Here is a 19,696-nt window from a genome sequence, read left to right as displayed (position 1 = left end):
CCATTTTGTCAGGAGCAGTGCATTGCCCCAGTCTCTTGGAGGCTCCTGTCTGTTGCTGTGCTGCTCCCAGACACACACACACACACACACACACACACACACACACACACACACACACACACACACACACGCTGCACTGCTTCCAGACAGCTGAGGAGTTAAATATAGAGGAGTGACTCATCAGGCGAACACGTGTCAAGAGAAGAGTGCCGGGCTCTGTTCACACATCCCCACATCTGATCTGATCACACACACACACACACACACACACACACACACACACACACACACACACACACACGCTGCACTGCTTCCAGACAGCTGAGGAGTTAAATATAGAGGAGTGACTCATCAGGCGAACACGTGTCAAGAGAAGAGTGCCGGGCTCTGTTCACACATCCCCACATCTGATCTGATCACACACACACACACACACACACACACACACAGACACACACACACACACGCTGTTTGCAGATCCCCATGTCTCATCTGAATGTTTGAGGTCACTTCCAGCAGCTGGAGATCTGACGCAGTGTTACATCAGAGTTCTCAGGAACACACACACACACACACACACACACACACACACACACACACACACACACATTGTTAAGAGATGTCCATGTCTGATCAAACTTTAGGGTTGTCAGCAGCACACAGAGATTCACACAGAGTTACATCTTGAACAATCCTATACAACAAACAAACATGGCTGCTGCAGACATAGCCAAACACAGGGCCTCCACTACTAGGAAAGACCTGCATGCATTTCCAGCTGAATGGTGTGACATTCTGATTAAGCTTCTAAAAACATGTACGACACACTAAAACACATTAAGACTGAGGACATTGGAAACGTTTCCAATTGCGTCTTTTTAAGCCCTGTTTATAAGAACGGTGGATTGGTGTGGACGTGATGAGGACAGTGCTCTCAGTCATCACTGCAGCAAATGAAAAGCCCTTGTGATAGGTCAATGTCCCGCTGTGCAGATGCACATTAAAGCCCTTGTGATAGGTCAATGTCCCGCTGCAGATGCACATTAGCTGTTCATGTGCTTTCCTGAACTGTAAACAAGACAGGCATAAATATAGCAAACTCATTTAGAAACAAATGTTCTCGTGTCCCTGCGGTAACCGCACAAACAAATTCAAAAATACAAAGAGACAGCTTAGGGAGACTGTTTTAATTAGTGATAGCAGCAGCTCTGCCTGTGGCTTCCTCCTCTCCTCCTCTCCTCCTCTCCTCCTCTGCCTGTGGCTTCCTCCTCTCCTCCTCCTCTCCTCCTCTCCTCCTCTCCGTAGGTTCCTACTGTGGTCATGGTTGCTGCACGGCTAGACATTGCTCACACACTTACACAGATTGGAGCAGGCAGTCACACACCAACTCACACACTTACACACACACACACACACACACACACACACACACACACACACACACACACACACACAAACACAACTCACACACACACTCACACACACACACACACACAACTCCCACACTTACACAGATTGGAGCAGGCAGTCATTTGTTTGTGTTGTTTTGTAAACAGGCATCCCTTTAGCCAGCTCCCACATTGGCCTCCAGTGGTCTTACACGTACAAACAGTTTCTGCCCCTGAAATATAATGTTTACGTGATATGCTGATGTGTGCCAGAGAATTTTGCACAATGTTATGATTTGACCTAAATGGGAATGTATCTCTTTGTAAGACGTACACTGAACTGAATGTATCTCTATGTAAGACGTACACTGAACTGTAACTGAACTACACCATGCCTCAGAGATGTGCTGCATCCCACGCATGACGGGTTTGTGAGTCATTAGAAATAATCACTAATTCTGTGAAAATTAAGAAACACAACTGGCACTAAGCACTACAGCTGGTGGTTAATGAGAAACCAGATCAAACAGACCTAACACACACCAACACATACACACATTTCTAACCAAAACACCAAAACACACACATAAACACACCTAACCTTAACCCCAACACACACACACACACCTAGCATTAACCCCAACACACACACACACACACCTTACCTTAACCCCAACACACACACACACACCTAACCTTAACCCCAACCCCAAAACACACACCTAACCTTAACTCCAACACACACACACACCTAACCTTAACCCCAATCCAACCCCACACCTTCACAGGCGTACACACACACCTTCACAAGCGTACACACACACACCTTCACAAGCGTGCTCACACACATACACACACACATTGCCTAATCACAGTGCTGATGAGCAGAAACCATGAGCACAAACAGATCAAACATACCTAACCTTAACCCCAACCCTGACACACACACACCTTCACAGGCTTACACACACACATTGCCTAATCAAAGTGCTGATTAGCTGTCCGAGGTTTCTGAAGCAGTGTAGTGGTTGTTATGTGAGTAATGATGCTGATTGCGAGTGTCTGCTATGCTTGTCACACACACAACGATACATCTACACACACACACACACACTCACACTCACAATCACACACACACACACACACACACACAACGATACATCTACACACACACTCACAATCACACACACACACAACGATACATCTACACACACACACTCACAATTACACACACACACACACACAACTAGAGTCACACACACATAACGATGCATCTGCAAACACACAATCACACACACACACACACACACTTAAAGTCAGATACACACATGATACGTGTGCTCACACACACACACACACACCATCACACACATAAGCTCAATTACACATGCATACACATACACGCATACATGTATGTATGAAAGAGCACACACACACACACACACAGGCATACACATACACATACCTTTGCATTCATTTGAACAGACATACACACACACACACACAAACACATCATGGACAGAGTCCTCCATGTGTGGAAACAGTACAGGAGGTGTGTGTTAGAGGTGCGTGCGTGTGTGTGTGTGTACGCAGGAGTGAGAGGCGTGTGTTAGAGGTGTGTGTGTGTGTGTGTGTACGCAGGAGCGAGAGGAGTGTGTTAAAGGTGTGTGTGTGTGTGTGTGTACGCAGGAGCGAGAGGCGTGTGTTAGAGGTGTGTGTGTGTGTGTGTGCATGCAGGAGCGAGAGACGTGTGCATAAGTGTGTACGTGTGTGTATGTACGCATAGTGAGATGCGTGTGTTAAAGGTGTGTGTGTGTACGCATAGCGAGAGGCGTGTGTTAGAGGTGTGTGTGTGTGCGCATGAACAGAGTGAGAGCCGTTTGTTAGAGGTGTGTGTGTGTGTGTGTGTGTGTGTGTACGCATAGCGAGAGGGGTGTGTTAGAGGTGTGTGTCTGTGTGCGCAGGAACAGAGTGAGAGTTGTGTGTTAGAGGTGTGTGTGTGTGTGTGTACGCATAGCGAGAGGGGTGTGTTAGAGGTGTGTGTGTGTGTGCGCATGAACAGAGTGAGAGTTGTGTGTTAGTAACAGGGCTGAAGCTTAAGACCCTGGTGTGAGAGAGGAATGCTTGACATCATTGGCAATGGCCTCCAGCTACCTGATTATTAACAACAGACTGACCCCCCCAACCCTCCCTGGTGTGTAAAAACATGTGAGTGAATTAGAGTGTAGAGTGTAGCATGTAGCTCTGTGTTGCTAGACTAAACACTCTTCCTCAAATGGTGACCCAGACCTTCCTGTTTACATGAACTTAAGTAAAATATTTGGTGTTTAAATAAGTGTTGCATAATAACATGACAATATATCTCATTTTAGATGTAGCATAACAGCTGCCAGGCCATGTATTTACAGAAGAAAAACAGATAGGGGCTCTATAGTCATGTGCTTGTAGCCCTCATTTTTGTTTACCTCCTTGTGGATGCCATAGAAGCATCACTCTTGTTTTGCCATTTTTAACAGCATTTTCCATCCATATGTGACGACATGTTAGTGTATCTAACAGTATGTGACATTGATGACATGTGTATAGGCCATGAAGTATATTATTATTATTATTATTATTATTATGGGCTTTTATGTCAACATACAGTTTAGAGTCTACACTGAAAGGGAAAAACAAGTAATCTGTGGATGTTCCTCAAAAGAATAAAAGTTTCATTAAAAAAACATCATATGTCTTCGTCTCAACGTTATAATTAGGTCTATGTGTTAGCCAAACAAGATACATATTTAGATTCGACTAGTCCTGTTTGTGTTTAGCTGCAAACGGATTAATATGGTTTAAGATCGGGCTCTGAGCCAGTTTAACCTCATTTAACTGTTTTAAAGGTAATCTCAAAACATGGTTGATAAATAACCAAAAATGTGATCACTAGTGGGTAAGCAGTAGAACTTGTATAGCAGTAGAACTTGTATATTAGGATTGTATTTTATTTTATTGTATCTTATTTATTTTTTATTTTTTTTATTTATTGTCAATGTTATGTTTAATATACGTTAATGCCTTTTTTAGGTTGTATAGCCTTTTTCACTCTGGCAGGGGGACTGCCAATGGAAACTAGCCTTTTGGCTATAATTGGGTGCATTTACATTTTAATGTTCATGAATGTACACTGTCCCTCTTGATCAAATAAACAAATTGATTGATTGATTGATTGAGTTTACACAATCTGACATGTAGTAAGTAAGTAAGACTTTATTTATATAGCACATTTCGTACAAGAGTTGCATTTTAAAGTGCTTTACATAAAATCAATGTAGGCTGATAAATGTTCAGAGAAGGCCTAGAATGTGGTTTATTGTAGTGGAAATTGGGCCAGTTGCTCTGATGACATAGCAGACAGATCTTAAGCCCCTGGTGCGGATTGTCCCTCTCTCAGAAACCCCGTAGTCGGCAGTAGGCGGAAGCTTCAACAAACAGATCCAAAATGGCAGGAGCTGATGGAGACGATTCGCTTTACCCAATAGCCGTTTTAATCGACGAGCTTCGAAATGAAGACGTCCAGGTAAGGACAATGCAAACAATTTAAAGATTTTTGGAAATTATGCATGATTTTTCACAACGGCGTCCATTTCTCATTCATTTGAAGACGACACGCTAGCTGGTTAGCTAGCTAACTAGCTAGCCAGTGTTAGCTATTGCTGTTTTAGCTAACGTTAACCAAGACAAGTTACCATCGGACTAACCCTAACCTAAACGGGGTCCTGTTGTTAATGTTTACATTAACAATACATGGGGATACATTTATCTTATTTGCCAGGTGTGTGTATATGTTACTGGCGCCACAGTCAAGTGTTGAGCTTCAAGGGTTTGGTTAGCCTATCGTTAGCTATCTGTCAGCTAGTCAGCCAGTAGTCAAGAGACAGAAATGTCAGCTGGCTAGACAGGAGGCTGCGTCAGGGTGGAAGACACCAGTTAGTCGTTTCATTAACATGAACAATAAAAATGATCTTTAAAAGTTTGTGTGGCCTATTACTATGGTACCGGCCTCCTGGAAGCCAAACGCCCTCATAATGCCTCGCCCACACACGCAAAACCTGTGTGTTGGCGACAAAACTGTGTAGGGAAAGGTTGTTTACTCTCCGTTAAGTGCAGATGCACTGCTGCCGAGTTGTCCTGAACCCTTAATTAATAACCACCGCCCTTGCTCTGCAGTTACGGCTGAACAGCATTAAGAAGCTGTCCACCATCGCGTTGGCGTTAGGAGTGGAGCGGACCCGCACGGAGCTGCTTCCCTTCCTCACTGGTAAGGCATTGGGCTGATTCTTGGAAGGACGGCGCAGTTAATGTTATGAAGCAAAACAACCGGGGCCCTCATGTTCCAACTCTTCTGCTGATTTCAGACACCATCTACGATGAAGATGAGGTCCTGCTGGCCTTGGCTGAGCAGCTGGGCAACTTCACCATGCTGGTGGGCGGCCCAGAGTATGTCCACTGCCTCCTGGTAAGACCCCACATCTCCATCCGCAGTGGCTGACATACACTGGCTTCACTGGATTTGCTGTGAGACCCCACAGTGATCATACACAGCAGCGCACTAACTCACATGCACAGGTTTCCCCCCAGAGAGAAGCACTCATGTTAAGGTTTGAGTGCACTGTGTGTTCTAGCCATTTTTATTATCATTTAGGAAGTGCAAAGAATGTTTTAAGCCTTGATGTCTATTCGTAGCAGAAAGCTCATGGGGATCATCTCAGAGCAGAGAAACGTTATCATGTGTTGTATGTTAAGCACACAGCTACTGAAACGTTATCATGTGTTGTATGTTTAGCACACAGCTACTGCATTATCTCAGAGCAGAGAAAGGTTATCATGTGTTGTATGTTAAGCACACAGCTACTGCATCTTCCTTGTTGCTGACCTTCATCTTCGACAACTTAACCGTCCGGATTATGTAGTGTGCCTTGGGGGGACTGCACCCTGCCCATCCCAGAAAGAAAAACCTGTTGAGTGTGTCTGTCACTTGTCACCACTGACTGAAGTCGCCCTCCCTCTCTCTCCCTCTCCCCCAGCCCCCCCTGGAGAGCCTGGCCACGGTGGAGGAGACGGTGGTGCGCGACAAGGCCGTGGAGTCCCTGCGTAAGATCTCCCAGGAGCACTCCCCCGTGGACCTGGAGGTGCACTTTGAGCCTCTGGTGAAGAGGCTGGCCAGCGGAGACTGGTTCACCTCCCGCACCTCCGCCTGCGGTCTCTTCAGCGTCTGCTACCCCCGCGTCTCCAGCACCGTCAAGGCTGAGATCAGGCAGTGAGTATACCCCTGCAGTAGCCTTCTCTCAGTAGATACAAGCAGTGAGTATACCCACCCAGTAACCTTCTCTCAGTAGTTACAAGCAGTGAGTATACCCACCCAGTAGCATCTCTCGGTAGATACAGATGTAGACACAGCAGCACTCCTTTTTGGCTCTGATGGATTTGTTTTTTCTGTTTGCCTGTAAAGTTTTTTAATGTGCTCTATGGTCTAGCTGAGTCCTGTCCTATTTGGAGTTCTCGTGTCTCCACTGGGTTGTGTGGAGGTCTCTGGCTTTTAAATCTAGTTTCTGCTGGGCTTGGGTTGTGTGGAGGTTTCTGGCTTTTAAATCTAGTTTCTGCTGGTCTTGGGTTGTGTGAAGGTTTCTGGCTTTTAAATCTAGTTTCTGCTGGTCTTGGGTTGTGTGAAGGTCTCTGGCTTTTAAATGTACTTTCTGCTGGTCTTGGGTTGTGTGGAGGTCTCTGATGGCTTTTGAATTAAATCTAGTTTCTGCTGGTGTTGCTGTCCTTTGGCACATGTGTGTATGCATGTGTCTAATGGGTGGTAGGGGCATGTTTTGATACGGTCTCTGGAGGTCTCTTCCCCCCCCCCTAACATTTCCACACGCTGCTCTCCAGTGTGCTCCTGAGTTCCTGGTCTCCGCGGGTTTGTTTAATGGTCCCTAATGTTTCTTTAATCTGGTCCCCACCCCAGACATTTCCGCACCCTGTGCTCTGATGACACACCTATGGTGAGGCGTGCGGCCGCCTCCAAGCTGGGAGAGTTCGCCAAAGTTCTGGAGCTGGAGTACGTCAAGAGCGACATCATCTCCCTCTTCACCGCGCTGGCCTCTGATGAGCAGGTACACACACACACACATACACACACACACACACACACTCTAATCCCTCTGACGTCTGGCTCACACCAGCAGGCTGTGGTTTTAACACCAGACGCTGATCATCTGGGGCATCTGTAAACACCAACACTGGCCAGTGACTTGTGGAAATGAGCAGTGTCACATGCAGACTAAGCTTTTGTGTACTGCTGCGTGAACACCAGACTAAACAGTTGACATTACTGCATTGTTTCACAGACACAAGCCTCTAAGCCAAACATTGTGTGGTAATGACTTTTCTCCACACTTCAGACACCCTTTGGGAAGAGGCGTTGGGAGAGCGGGGAGCTTAAGATGATGTGTTCAGGGGCTTGGGCCTATTTAACCCCCTCCCCAGAGCCCCTGGAATGCGAAAGGGAACGACGCTCCACTTTAGGAGCGGAGGGGGTTTAGCCTAAACGAATATTTATATGAACTGGGAAGAATCTTCTCTGACTGCTGACAGGAACATGAGGATCCGTTTCTAATGATGTTTTAAAGCCGTTTTGAGGATTGCTTTTCTTTCTCTAGGGCCTGTTGCCTAGCAACAGTACATGGCTGCCCGTTGTAACCCCACAGCAGCACCTGATCAGAAACATGTTTGAATGAACGCGTGGCTCTGGCGCTCTCTTTCAGGACTCGGTGCGTCTGCTGGCCGTGGAGGCGTGCGTGAGCATCGCCACGCTGCTGCCCCAGGAGGACCTGGAGGCGCTGGTCATGCCCACCCTGCGCCAGGCTGCCGAGGACAAGTCCTGGAGGGTGCGCTACATGGTGGCCGACAAGTTCTCTGAGGTGAGTGGCGACACGCCGCTAGAAATACTGAACAGTGAAGCCCCTCTGTGTGACAGTCAGTCATCAGCCCTATGCCATGCTCCTTCCCATGTCAGTGAATCTGCTCCGGGCCCAGGGCAGGTTCTAGCCCCATTAGGGGGCAGTTCCCCTCCAAAGACAGCTGTTTTATCTGTGGGTTATTGCATTAGGGGGCAGTTCCCCTCCAAAGACAGCTGTTGCTGTGTGGGTTATTGCTAGTGGTGATAGGGAACCTTAATGACTAGCAGGTCATCTGCCACGTTGACTCCTGGTGTGGTTAATAATGCCACTGGTGCAGAGGGCCTCCTCATGCTGCCATTGGGCCTCCAGGAATGATCAGCAGGTGATCAGGGTCACAGGTCGCTGTCAACTCTGTCTGTCTCTTTCTGTCTGAAGCACCTGGGCCACAGTAATTTAAAGCTCTCTTTTTTTAGCATTTCTCCTCCCAGTGACTCCAGGAATGCTGGGTAATAGTTGAGGAATGTTGGACAATAGGTGAAGAATGTTGGGCAATTGTTTTGTTTCTGCTTTTTTTCCAGTTGCAAACGGCAGTTGGGCCTGAGATCACCAAGAATGACCTGGTCCCCGCCTTCCAGAACCTTCTGAAGGACTGCGAGGCTGAGGTCCGTGCAGCTGCTGCCAATAAGGTCAAAGGTGAGAACTGCTGTTCCATTAGGTAGAGGAGTTAACCTGGTGGCTAGTGCAGTGTGTGTGTGTGCGTGTGCAGTCTCTCTCTGTGTTTGTGTGTGTTTGTGTGTGTGTGTGTGTGTGTGTGTGTGTGTGTGTGTGTGTGTGTGTGTGTGTGTGTGTGTGTGTGTGTGTTGATCATGTGTGTTTTCTGTCCACAGAGTTCTGTGAGAATTTGCCAGAGGATGGCAGGGAGACCATCATCATGACTCACCTCCTGCCCTGTGTGAAGGTACTACACATGATGCCGTGTGTGTGATCGTGCTCCTGTGTGCAAGGCGTGTGTGATCGTGCTCCTGTTAGCAAGGCGTGTGTGTGATCGTGATGCTCTGTGCAAGGCGTGTGTTTGATCGTGCTCCTGTTGGCAAGGCGTGTGTGTGATCGTGCTCCTGTGTGTGTGATCGTGCGCCTGTTAGCAAGGCGTGTGTGTGATCGTGCTCCTGTGTGCGAGGCGTGTGTGTGTGATTGTGCTCCTGTTGGCAAGGTGTGTGTGTCCGTCTGAGAGGCTGATTAATCAGTAACCGCAATCAGACCTGAGAGCCCATCTCTATCCAGTGCTGAGATATACAGTTAATGCCCCGTCTCTAGGCAGATGTACAGTTAATGCCCCGTCTCTAGGCAGATGTACAGTTAATGCCCCGTCTCTCACCAGTTAATGCCCCATCTCTAGCCAGATATACAGTTAATGTCAGTCCTGCATGTGGAGGGCAGATACTAGGCTGGCTCTGTTCCATACAGGCCAGTCATGATCTCCATACCTCTCCTGCCCCTAACCCCTCACTCCTGCCCCTCTCTCCTGCCCCTAACCCCTCTCTCCTGCCCCTAACCCCTGTCTCTTGCCCCTAACCCCTCTCTCCTGCCCCTCTCTCCTGCCCCTAACCCCTCTCTCCTGCCCCTCTCTCCTTCCCCTAACCCCTGTCTCTTGCCCCTAACCCCTCTCTCCTGCCCCTCTCTCCTGCCCCTAACCCCTGTCTCTTGCCCCTAGCCCCTCTCTCCTGCCCCTTGCCCCTCTCTCCTGCCCCTTGCCCCTCTCTCCTGCCCCTAACCCCTCTCTCTCCTGCCCCTAACCCCTCTCTCTCCTGCCCCTGTCTCCTGCCCCTAACCCCTCTCTCCTGCCCCTAACCCCTTTCTCCTGCCCCAGTGTGAGGAGCAGTGTGGAGTCAGTGTCATGTCCCCGGAGCCCTTATCCAGCAGGGGGCACTGTTGCCCCTGTGAGATTCCTCCCCTGAGGCTGCTGGGCTGTAGTTTGGAGGCAGATCCTGGTGTGTGTGTGTGTGGGAGAGGGGGTGTGTGTGTGTGTGTGGGAGAGGGTGTGTGTGGGAGAGGGTGTGTGTGGGAGAGGGTGTGTGTGGGAGAGGGTGTGTGTGTGGTAGAGGGTGTGTGTGTGTGTGGTGGCACAGACCACCATCCCTGGCAGTGTGTGTTTGCCAGTCCTGTGTTAAGAGTGCCATCCGTACGCCAGCCCCACAGAGGTAACCACACACATTAGCGCCTCTCCGTGTGTGTCAGCGTCACCAAGGGCTGCGTGATGCTCCAATCTGACCCACATACCAGATGAAGAAACAAACATGTGCCTAGCACGCGCGCGCGCACACACACACACACACACACACACACACACACACACACACACACACACACACACACACACACACACACACACACACCCAACCCACCCCACCCCACCAGTGCGGCTCACACCACTACAACTATGTGCCGGGGTAAAGGTCACGTAGAGGAGGCTAGCCTGTGTGTGTGTGTGTGTGCGTGCTGTAAATACTGTTTGGACTGTGTGGGTGCACAGATGTAAGCTAGTCATTAACAGCGCCACTTCAAAGATCCCATTTACCTAGTAAACAATGTGGGTCGTGACGTCTCGCAGCTCAAACCCATTACACACACACACACACACACACACACACACACACACACACACACTTCTCTGCACCCATGGGAATCTCGCAAGAGTTTGGGAACGTCACGTTTCCTCTCCTCAGTCTGTAATTCCAGGGAAATATAAAAGCTAGGCAATAGGTTTTTGAGAAGTGGTGGAATTTTTGCTTTAATTGTCCATTAAGTGTGGAGTGTGTGTGGCTGAAATGACTAGAGAGCAGTGTGTGTGTGTGTGTGGCTGAAATGACTAGAGAGCAGTGTGTGTGTGTGTGTGTGTGTGTGTGGCTGAAATGACTAGAGAGCAGTGTGTGTGTGTGTGGCTGAAATGACTAGAGAGCTGTGTGTGTGTGTGTGTGTGTGTGTGTGTGTGTGTGTGTGTGTGTGTGGCTGAAATGACGAGTGGAGTTTTAGCGTTTGGGATTAAGTGAGATGGCTTGTCACTCACCGGGGGGCCATTGGCCCTGCCAGCAGATGCCACTACAGCCTGCACTGTCTCTCTCTCTCTCTTTCTGTCCCTCTGACCTGTGTGTGTGTGTGTGTGTGTGTGTGTCCTGCAGGAGCTGGTGACTGACACGAACCAGCACGTGAAGTCTGCGCTAGCGTCCGTCATCATGGGCCTGTCCACCATCCTGGGGAAAGACAACACCGTGGAGCACCTGCTGCCCCTCTTCCTGGCCCAGCTCAAGGACGAGGTGAGACACACACACACACACACGCGCACACACACTCACTCACACTCACACACACTGGAGTTGAGCTCTTCCTGGCCCAGCTCAAGGATGAGGTGAGACACACACACACACACACACACACACACACTGGAGTTGAGCTCTTCCTGGTCCAGCTCAAGGACGAGGTTTGAACCAGCTGCTGGACGGAGAGCCGCAAGGGACACTTTTAGCCTTGCAGACGCCTGAAGCCTTCATGCGCAGGGGTTTTACTAACCTGCACACACACGCACACACACACACACACACACATCTGAAGTTCAGCTACAGGACAGAGTGTTGGCAGTATTCCTCTAGCACAGGCACTTTCATCTAGCAGGCGTGTGTGTGTGTGTTTAGGACTTGAGTGCTCTTGTGAATGTTTAACAGCCTTGTACTCTGAGTGTTTAAACACAGTTAGCTGCACGTTTGTGTTTCTATTGGCTGTTGGAGTTTAGATGACTTGTGGGGGAGACGAAGCAGAGAGGGGGTCCACAGAGGACCAGTAAACATGCATCATGACACACACACACACACAGGGCCCATAATATCCACAGGGGACCAGTAAACGTGCATCATGACACACACACACACACACAGGGCCCATAATATCCACAGGGGACCAGTAAACGTGCATCATGACGCACACACACACACACACACACACACACAGGGCCCATAATATCCACAGGGGACCAGTAAACGTGCATCATGACACATACATACATACACACACACAGGGCCCAAAATGTCCACAGGGGACCAGTAAACGTGCATCATGACACACACCTAAACAGAGGCCACACACACTCCTACTCTCTTGTACTCTATGTGACTCCTCTCCTCTCATCCTGCTCCAGTGCCCTGAGGTGCGTCTGAACATCATCTCCAACCTGGACTGTGTGAACGAGGTGATTGGCATCCGCCAGCTGTCCCAGTCCCTGCTGCCCGCCATCGTGGAGCTGGCCGAGGACGCCAAGTGGAGGGTGCGGCTGGCCATCATCGAGTACATGCCCCTCCTGGCAGGGCAACTGGTGAGGGGCTTCTCGTGTTTATGTGTGTGTTTATGTGTGTGTGTTTATGTGTTTGCAGTGAAGGGCTTCTCGTGTGGTGTGTGTGTGTGTGTGTGTGTGTGTGTGAGTATGCAGTGGGCTACAGGAAGGGCGGCACAGTCTGCTGCAGTGACATGCTCTCAAGTTTCTGTTGTTGAAATGATGCTGTGTTGGCTATCTTTATTTGTGTGTGTGTGTGTGTGTGTGTGTGTGTGTGTGTGTGTGTTCTAGAGATATTCCTTTTTGTGAACAAGTATTTAGCTTTTCATTGGAAAGTAGACCCAGAATGGGGACAATGACTGGACACAAAGCCCTTCCTCACGAAGGCCTCCCTGTGTGTGAGGTGTTTATTTCCTCTCTGCACAGACAAACAGAAGGCATCCCTGTGTGTGTTTGTGTGTGTGAGGTGTTTATTTCCTCTCTGCAGAGACAAGCAGAAGGCATCCCTGTGTGTGTGTGTGTGTGTGGTGTTTATTTCATCTCTGCACAGACAAACAGAAGGCATCCCTGTGTGTGAGGTGTTTATTTTCCCTCTGCACAGACAAGCAGCTCTTTGTTTGTCACTGGGCTCCTGCAGGTCACACACACACACACACTTATGTAAGGTGACGCTACGGGCATGACGAGATGGCACCGCATGGAGTCCCCCTGAGCCAGTCACAAGCCAAGCCAGAACTAATTGGGCTATCATTTTAGATCATGTGTTCCAACTCTCATGGACAAATTCTATTCTAAGGAAGCTTCTAAGGCCTGGTTAGAACCTTCTGTAACTAATAGGGTTCCTTCTAGCTGGCTATCCTCAGATATGGCTGTTGTAGAGGCAGCTCTCTCTGTGTGTGTGTGTGTGTGTGTGTGTGTGTGTGTGTGTGTGTGTGTGTGTGCGTGCGCTATTGCTGATGCTCTCTTGTCTCTCCTTCAGGGTGTGGAGTTCTTCGATGAGAAGCTCAACTCCCTCTGCATGGCCTGGCTCGTTGACCATGGTAAGCCCCACATTCCCAAAGAACCCCATTTCACTCACACACACACACACACACACACACACACACACACAGTACCGTCAGCCCCTCCTGCTATTCCTGTCTCATCAGCTGCTTTCTTCAGGTGGGTGTGTGTGTGTGTGTGTATGTATTAGGTCTTACCACCATCTGGTAATGAAGGGAGCAGCACTTCAGGGTTATTTCACCAGCAAGCCACTGCTAACGTTTCCCCACAGTGCATTGCTGGAAACATGCACACTGCCCTGGCACCACACACACACACACACACACACACACGCACACATTCAGTGGGAGCTGAAAGTGGTTGTGTGTGCGTGTGCGTGTGCGTGTGTGTGTGTGTGTGTGTGTGTGTGTGTGTGTGTGTGTGTGTGTGCGCAGAGGCTGGGTTAGATGAGTTGGCTAGGTCAGTGCTCCCTTTCCCCAGTGGCCTCTGGATTCATCTTCATCATTGTGATTCCTCATCCTCACCTGCCATCACGAGACAGGGAGAGGATGGTGCTGCTCAGCATTGTCTGTCCCAGAGAGGAGGTGCTGGTCCAGAGTGATTAATGAGTTAACAGTGTAACTGTAAAGGCCGAAATAAACTTCTACGACTCCGTTACTCCGTGGTCACGCAGTTGCCTCGACGGACTCGTTTTCATTTATGGTTCTCTGACGGTTGTGGGTGTTGCAAAGCAATAAAAAAAAAAAAGATGGCGGCGGACCAAACTCCGTAGATGGTCGTATTTGTACAAAAGTTGTTTGTTTGACGGAGGCCTCTCTGTGTCTCCGTAAACGGTCCGGTCCAGAGAGGTGGTGTGGTGCGGTCCAGCCTGGACACAGCCCCTATAGGCTCTTCACACGACTAGTTCAGTGGTCCAGTTCAAGTTGCAAAATCTAGGGTAGAGTTCAGGGTAGAAACCTCTGCTTGCCATGGGGGAAGTGTGTGTGTGTGTGTGTGTGTGTGTGTGTGTGTGTGTCTGTGTGTGTGTCCACGTCCACCCCTGCTTGCTTTCACCATATTTTGTTTTCCAGCTGATGGCTTGTATCTGTCCTTAACACACACATGTTCCCTCCCCCTCCCTCTCTCTCTCTCCTGATTGCATTGGAATTTGCCTGTGCATCCTCCATTCCCCCAGGCCACTGATTCCTTACATAACACATACATACGCACACACACATATGCACGCACGCACGCACGCACGCACGCACGCACGCACGCACGCACGCACGCCCATGTTACTGCTCCAGGATAATCTCCATTTCATTTAGCAGCTGTGTGTGTGTGTGTGTGTGTGTGTGTGTGTGTGTGTGTGTTTGCATTACACAACCCATGGCAAAAAAATGGCGTCCAGAAAGCCCGTTACATCACCCGAAACCTCTTTCTAGGGGCCTGAGTACATAGCGTTTCATCTGTGAGGCATTTCAGTTATCTCTGTGTGTGTGTGTGTGTGTGTGTGTGTGTGTGTGTGTGTTCAACGGCCAGGCTCTGCTTCTTTCAGTCTTCCATGAATGCCATCCACAAAGTGTTTGAGAGGGAGTTGTGTGCTTGTCCCGCTCACAAACCCCCTCTGTGTGTGTGTGTGTGTGTGTGTGTGTGTGTAGTCGACGTACTCTCTCTGTGGTGTATGCCATTTCTAAAGGGTGTGTGTAGTTGACATGCTGCTTCTGTGTCTAGTGTATGCCATTTGTGAGGTGTGTGTGTAATTGCCATGCCCTCTCTCTGTAGTGTATACCATCTTTGAGGTGTGTGTGTGTGTGTGTGTGTGTGTGTGTGTGTAATTGACATACGCTCTCTTTCTTTCTTTCTTTCTTTCTTTCTTTCTTTCTTTCTTTCTCTCTCGTGTATGCCGTGTGTGTAATTGCCATGCCCTCTCTCTCTCTCTCTGTAGTGTATGCCATCCGTGAGGCTGCCACCACAAACCTGAAGAAGCTGGTGGAGAAGTTTGGGCCGGAGTGGGCACAGAATACCATCGTGCCCAAAGTCCTGGGCATGGCCCACGACCCCAACTACCTGCACCGCATGACCACGCTGTTCTGCGTCAATGTGAGTGTGTGTTTGTGCACACACACGCCCTCACACACTTCTCACAGCATTCATGATTGGCTGTGGGCAGGTCCTGTGTGAGCCACACTCTTGTAGCTTGGTCCTTAAAGCAATGATGGGGAGAGAGAGGCGTCAGTCAGGTCAGGGCACTGGAGGAGGGGTGTTCAGGAGGGGTGTTCAGTATAGTCCTATGTTAAGAGCACTGGAGGAGGGGTGTTCAGGAGGGGTGTTCAGTATAGTCCTATGTTAAGAGCACTGAAGGAGGGGTGTTCAGTATAGTCCTATGTTATGAGCACTGGAGGAGGGGTGTTCAGTATAGTCCTATGTCATGAGCACTGGAGGAGGGGTGTTCAGTATAGTCCTATGTTATGAGCACTGGAGGAGGGGTGTTCAGTATAGTCCTATGTTATGAGCACTGGAGGAGGGGTGTTCAGTATAGTCCTATGTTATGAGCACTGGAGGAGGGTGTTCAGTATAGTCCTATGTTATGAGCACTGGAGGAGGGGTGTTCAGTATAGTCCTATGTTATGAGCACTGGAGGAGGGGTGTTCAGTATAGTCCTATGTTATGAGCACTGGAGGAGGGGTGTTCAGTATAGTCCTATGTTATGAGCACTGGAGGAGGGGTGTTCAGTTTCCAAATGGCCGCCTTCCACTGACATCACTGGCTGTACTATTAATGTGGCCATAAGGTTCCTATGGTACTGAATGGAGTAGACATGTCATTGTGTTGGCAAGTTATGGTATTGACTCATATCAAATCCTTGGCTCAGGGCAAGTGAATGAGCTCACGTGTGTGTGTGTGTGTGTGTGTGTGTGTGTGTGAGAGAGGGGGAGCGGGTGAGCTCTCCTTACTTAACAGTGTAAACTGCCACTGGTGTAGTTCCAGCAGTCAGAGATGACCTCACTGCTCAAGAATCGCCCTATCTCATCTGTGGATCCACACACACACACACACACACACACACACACACACACACACACACACACACACATTCAGTCACTCCCCAGAGAGCCTATTAGTGTGTGAGGACGTGTGTTGTGGCGAGTCTGACTGGTGATTTCCCCCCCCCCCCCCCCCATAGTCCCTGTCGGAGGTGTGTGGCCAGGACATCACCACTAAGCACATGCTCCCAGTGGTGCTCAAGATGGCCGTGGACCAGGTGGCCAACGTGCGCTTCAATGTGGCCAAGTGTCTGCAGAAGATCGGACCCGTCCTGGACAGCAAGTACGTGCACTGTGTGTGTGTGTGTGTGTGTGTGTGTGTGTGTGTATATATATATATATATATGTGTGTGTGTGTGTGTGTGTGTCTGACCCACATTGATTGTGTGTGTATATGTGTGTGTGTCTGACCCACATTGATTGTGTGTGTGTGTGGCCTCTGTGTGACCCCTCAGCTCCCTGCAGACGGAGGTGAAGCCAGTGCTGGAGAAACTGGCCACAGATCAAGATATGGACGTCAAGTACTTCGCCCTGGAGGCCATCAGCGGTGAGCCTCTCCTACTCATATCAGGCGCATATAATAGGCATTAATGTCTATTCAGAAATGTGTGTGCGCGAGTGTTTAACTCTTGTTCTCTCTCTCTCTCTCTCTCTCTCTCTCTCTCTCTCTCTCTCTCTCTCTCTCTCTCTCTCTCTCTCTCTCTCTCTCTCTCTCTCTCTCTCTCTCTCTCTCTCAGTTCTGGTCCTGGCCTGAAGCATTCCCCAGCAGTCAAGTGCGACGGAGCGACACCTGTTGCATTCTATTTATTGATCTTGTCAATCTCTCTCTTGATCTTTCCATTCTTCTCATTTTGTTTCCATTTCTCCTGCTGTTCTCTGGGGCTGCCCATCACTGCCATTCCTCCCCCCCCTTCCTGTCGGTGATGGAAGCGCCTGTCCAGCAGTTCCACCACCCCTCCCTGGCCTGCGGGGGGCGCTGTGACGTGGCTGTGTGGGGAGCTTCAAGAGTAGTCCTCCCCTCCTGACTGTTGAAGTGTGTGTGTGTGTGTGTGTGTGTGTGTGTGTGTTCAGTGCTCTCCAAAGGCATTGGCCACCAGGCTCATAGACTGTTTCCATGCGCCTCCACTCTCCAAGCGCCTCCTCTCTCAATGAGCCTCCTCTCTGTCTCTCCCCGCTCCTCCAGAGAGGTGCCATGTGCTCAGAGAAGTGCTTCACACCGCCACACACACACACACACACACACACACACACACACCGCCACCCAGGAGCAGAGCGGAGCTCCCATCACACTTTCAGCTTTCGCTTTCGCTTGCGGCCTTCTTTTCTTTCTTTCTTTCTTTCTCTTCATCTTTGTTTTGCTCCCCCCAGTGAGGGGGCTGTCGGTAAGGGACCATCTCTCAGATGAGTGTTGTTCATTGGCATAGACCCCCCACCCCCGATGCTCCTTGGTGTAGTGGTCAGTTGTACACTGGCCTTTTTGCTTTCACCTCAGCAACGTGCTGGAGACCCTTAGTGTTTCAGCTTCAAGCTTCATCTTTGTCTGTGCCAATGACATTAGGAAGAACTTGTTTAAAAAGAAATACTTTTTTTTTTTTTTTTTCATTTTGTTCTGAAGCAAACAGTATTTGTCCTGTGTTAGTAATTCTTGTGCGCTAGCCACCTCCTGTGAATAAAGAGTCAGGCAGTCTGAGTGGTCGGGGCACCAGAGGGAGGGGCAGAAGCCAGGGTTTTCTGGGAAGAACTCTTAATGGTGGGGGTGTGTGTGTGTGTGGGGCGGGGGGGTGATGTAATTTCCTGATTGGGGGATAGAATCACGTGTCTTTAGGGCCCTAGATATTCCCTCTGGTAGTGTGGTGTGTGGATTCATGGGGATTCTATTGTTTTTACCGTTACAGATGACTACAGCCAACACCATATGTGGAAAACTGAATAAAAAGTAAAAAAAAAAAAAGAGGTTTGTTTGTATTGTGGTTTGTGTTTATAAGACTGGTACAGAGGGTCAAAGGTGAAGTCATAGGCGGATCATAAAGGCAGATAGCTCTATGATAACATTAATGTAAAGCCAGTAGAAATTGTTGTCGTGTGGATGATGTGAAGTTCAGGCCTAGGCTAACATTCAGCGCTAGATATGGCTAACACTCAGCGCTAGGTTAACAGCCGCGCTAGATGGCTAACACTCAGCGCTAGATGGCTTTTACCACTGCTCTGTGGAGTCAGTGCTAAGCTATGGCATCTCGCTGTGGAGAAAGGTACTCCAGAGGGTCATTAACACAGCGCAAAAAGTAATTGGCTGCTCTCTTCCACCTCTTGAGGACATTTATAAAACACGCTGCCTCAGAAAAGCCCACAGTATCCTCAGAGACTCAACACACCCTGGTTACCACCTATTTGAACTGTTGCCCTCAGGGAGACGCTTTAGGACCATCATAGCAAAAACAGACAGGCTGAGAAACAGCTTCTATCCCAGAGCCATCATAGCACTTAACAATGCACAAAACTGACCTGTATTTGTCTCTCTGTTGTGTTATATGTCTTGTGTTTTTATAGTGTAAATATGTATATATATATGTTCAATCTATATTTGTATTGTTTTTGTGTCTGAGAGCTGCTACCTCAATTTCGTTGTACTTGTGCAATGACAAATAAATATATTCTATTCTAACACTCAGCGCTAGATGGCTAACACTCAGCGCTAGATGGCTAACACTCAGCGCTAGATGGCTAACATTTAAGGGCTAGGTTAACAGCCGCGCTAGATGGCTAACATTCAGGGCTAGGTTAACAGCAGTGCTAGATGGCTAACATTCAAGGGCTAGCCTAACATTAGCGCTAGATGGCTAACATTCAGGGCTAGGTTAACATCAGCGCTAACATCTGTATATCTCATCTCAAGAATCGTGACTGGCAAACTGTGATCAGAGAGATCGATGCACCTGGCTTGAGACTATAGACCTTTAAAAGGCCTTTTCATGGGGCTTGTGTTGTTGCTCTAAGCTTTCACTAAGCAGAGGTAAAAGTGTGTCTTTGGAG

General features: G+C 48.9%; 1 protein-coding gene across 1 annotated transcript; it reads left to right on the top strand.

The window, feature by feature from the left end:
- Positions 1-4,804: 4,804 nt before the first annotated feature.
- On the top strand, positions 4,805-18,861 carry ppp2r1bb (protein phosphatase 2, regulatory subunit A, beta b). The gene is made up of 15 exons (XM_012831598.3): positions 4,805-4,950; positions 5,601-5,691; positions 5,789-5,889; positions 6,458-6,690; positions 7,387-7,534; positions 8,186-8,341; positions 8,899-9,013; positions 9,208-9,278; positions 11,497-11,631; positions 12,507-12,680; positions 13,618-13,678; positions 15,568-15,722; positions 16,807-16,949; positions 17,122-17,213; positions 17,404-18,861. The coding sequence occupies exons 1-15, from the start codon at positions 4,873-4,875 to the stop codon at positions 17,418-17,420; spliced, it is 1,770 nt and encodes a 589-aa protein (XP_012687052.1). The 5' UTR covers positions 4,805-4,872; the 3' UTR covers positions 17,421-18,861.
- The last annotated feature ends 835 nt before the right edge of the window (positions 18,862-19,696 follow it).

This window comes from Clupea harengus, chromosome 17, assembly GCF_900700415.2.
Source record: "Clupea harengus chromosome 17, Ch_v2.0.2, whole genome shotgun sequence".
Taxonomy (NCBI): domain Eukaryota; kingdom Metazoa; phylum Chordata; class Actinopteri; order Clupeiformes; family Clupeidae; genus Clupea; species Clupea harengus.
This window is presented reverse-complemented; position numbering and strand designations above follow the sequence as displayed.

Coding starts and splice junctions, on each gene's coding strand:
- ppp2r1bb (XM_012831598.3), top strand. CDS start 4,873: ATGGCAGGAGCTGATGGAGACGATTCGCTTTACCCAATAGCCGTTTTA. Junction 8,342..8,898: donor TGGCCGACAAGTTCTCTGAG/GTGAGTGGCGAC, acceptor CTTTTTTTCCAG/TTGCAAACGGCAGTTGGGCC. Junction 9,279..11,496: donor ACCTCCTGCCCTGTGTGAAG/GTACTACACATG, acceptor TGTGTCCTGCAG/GAGCTGGTGACTGACACGAA.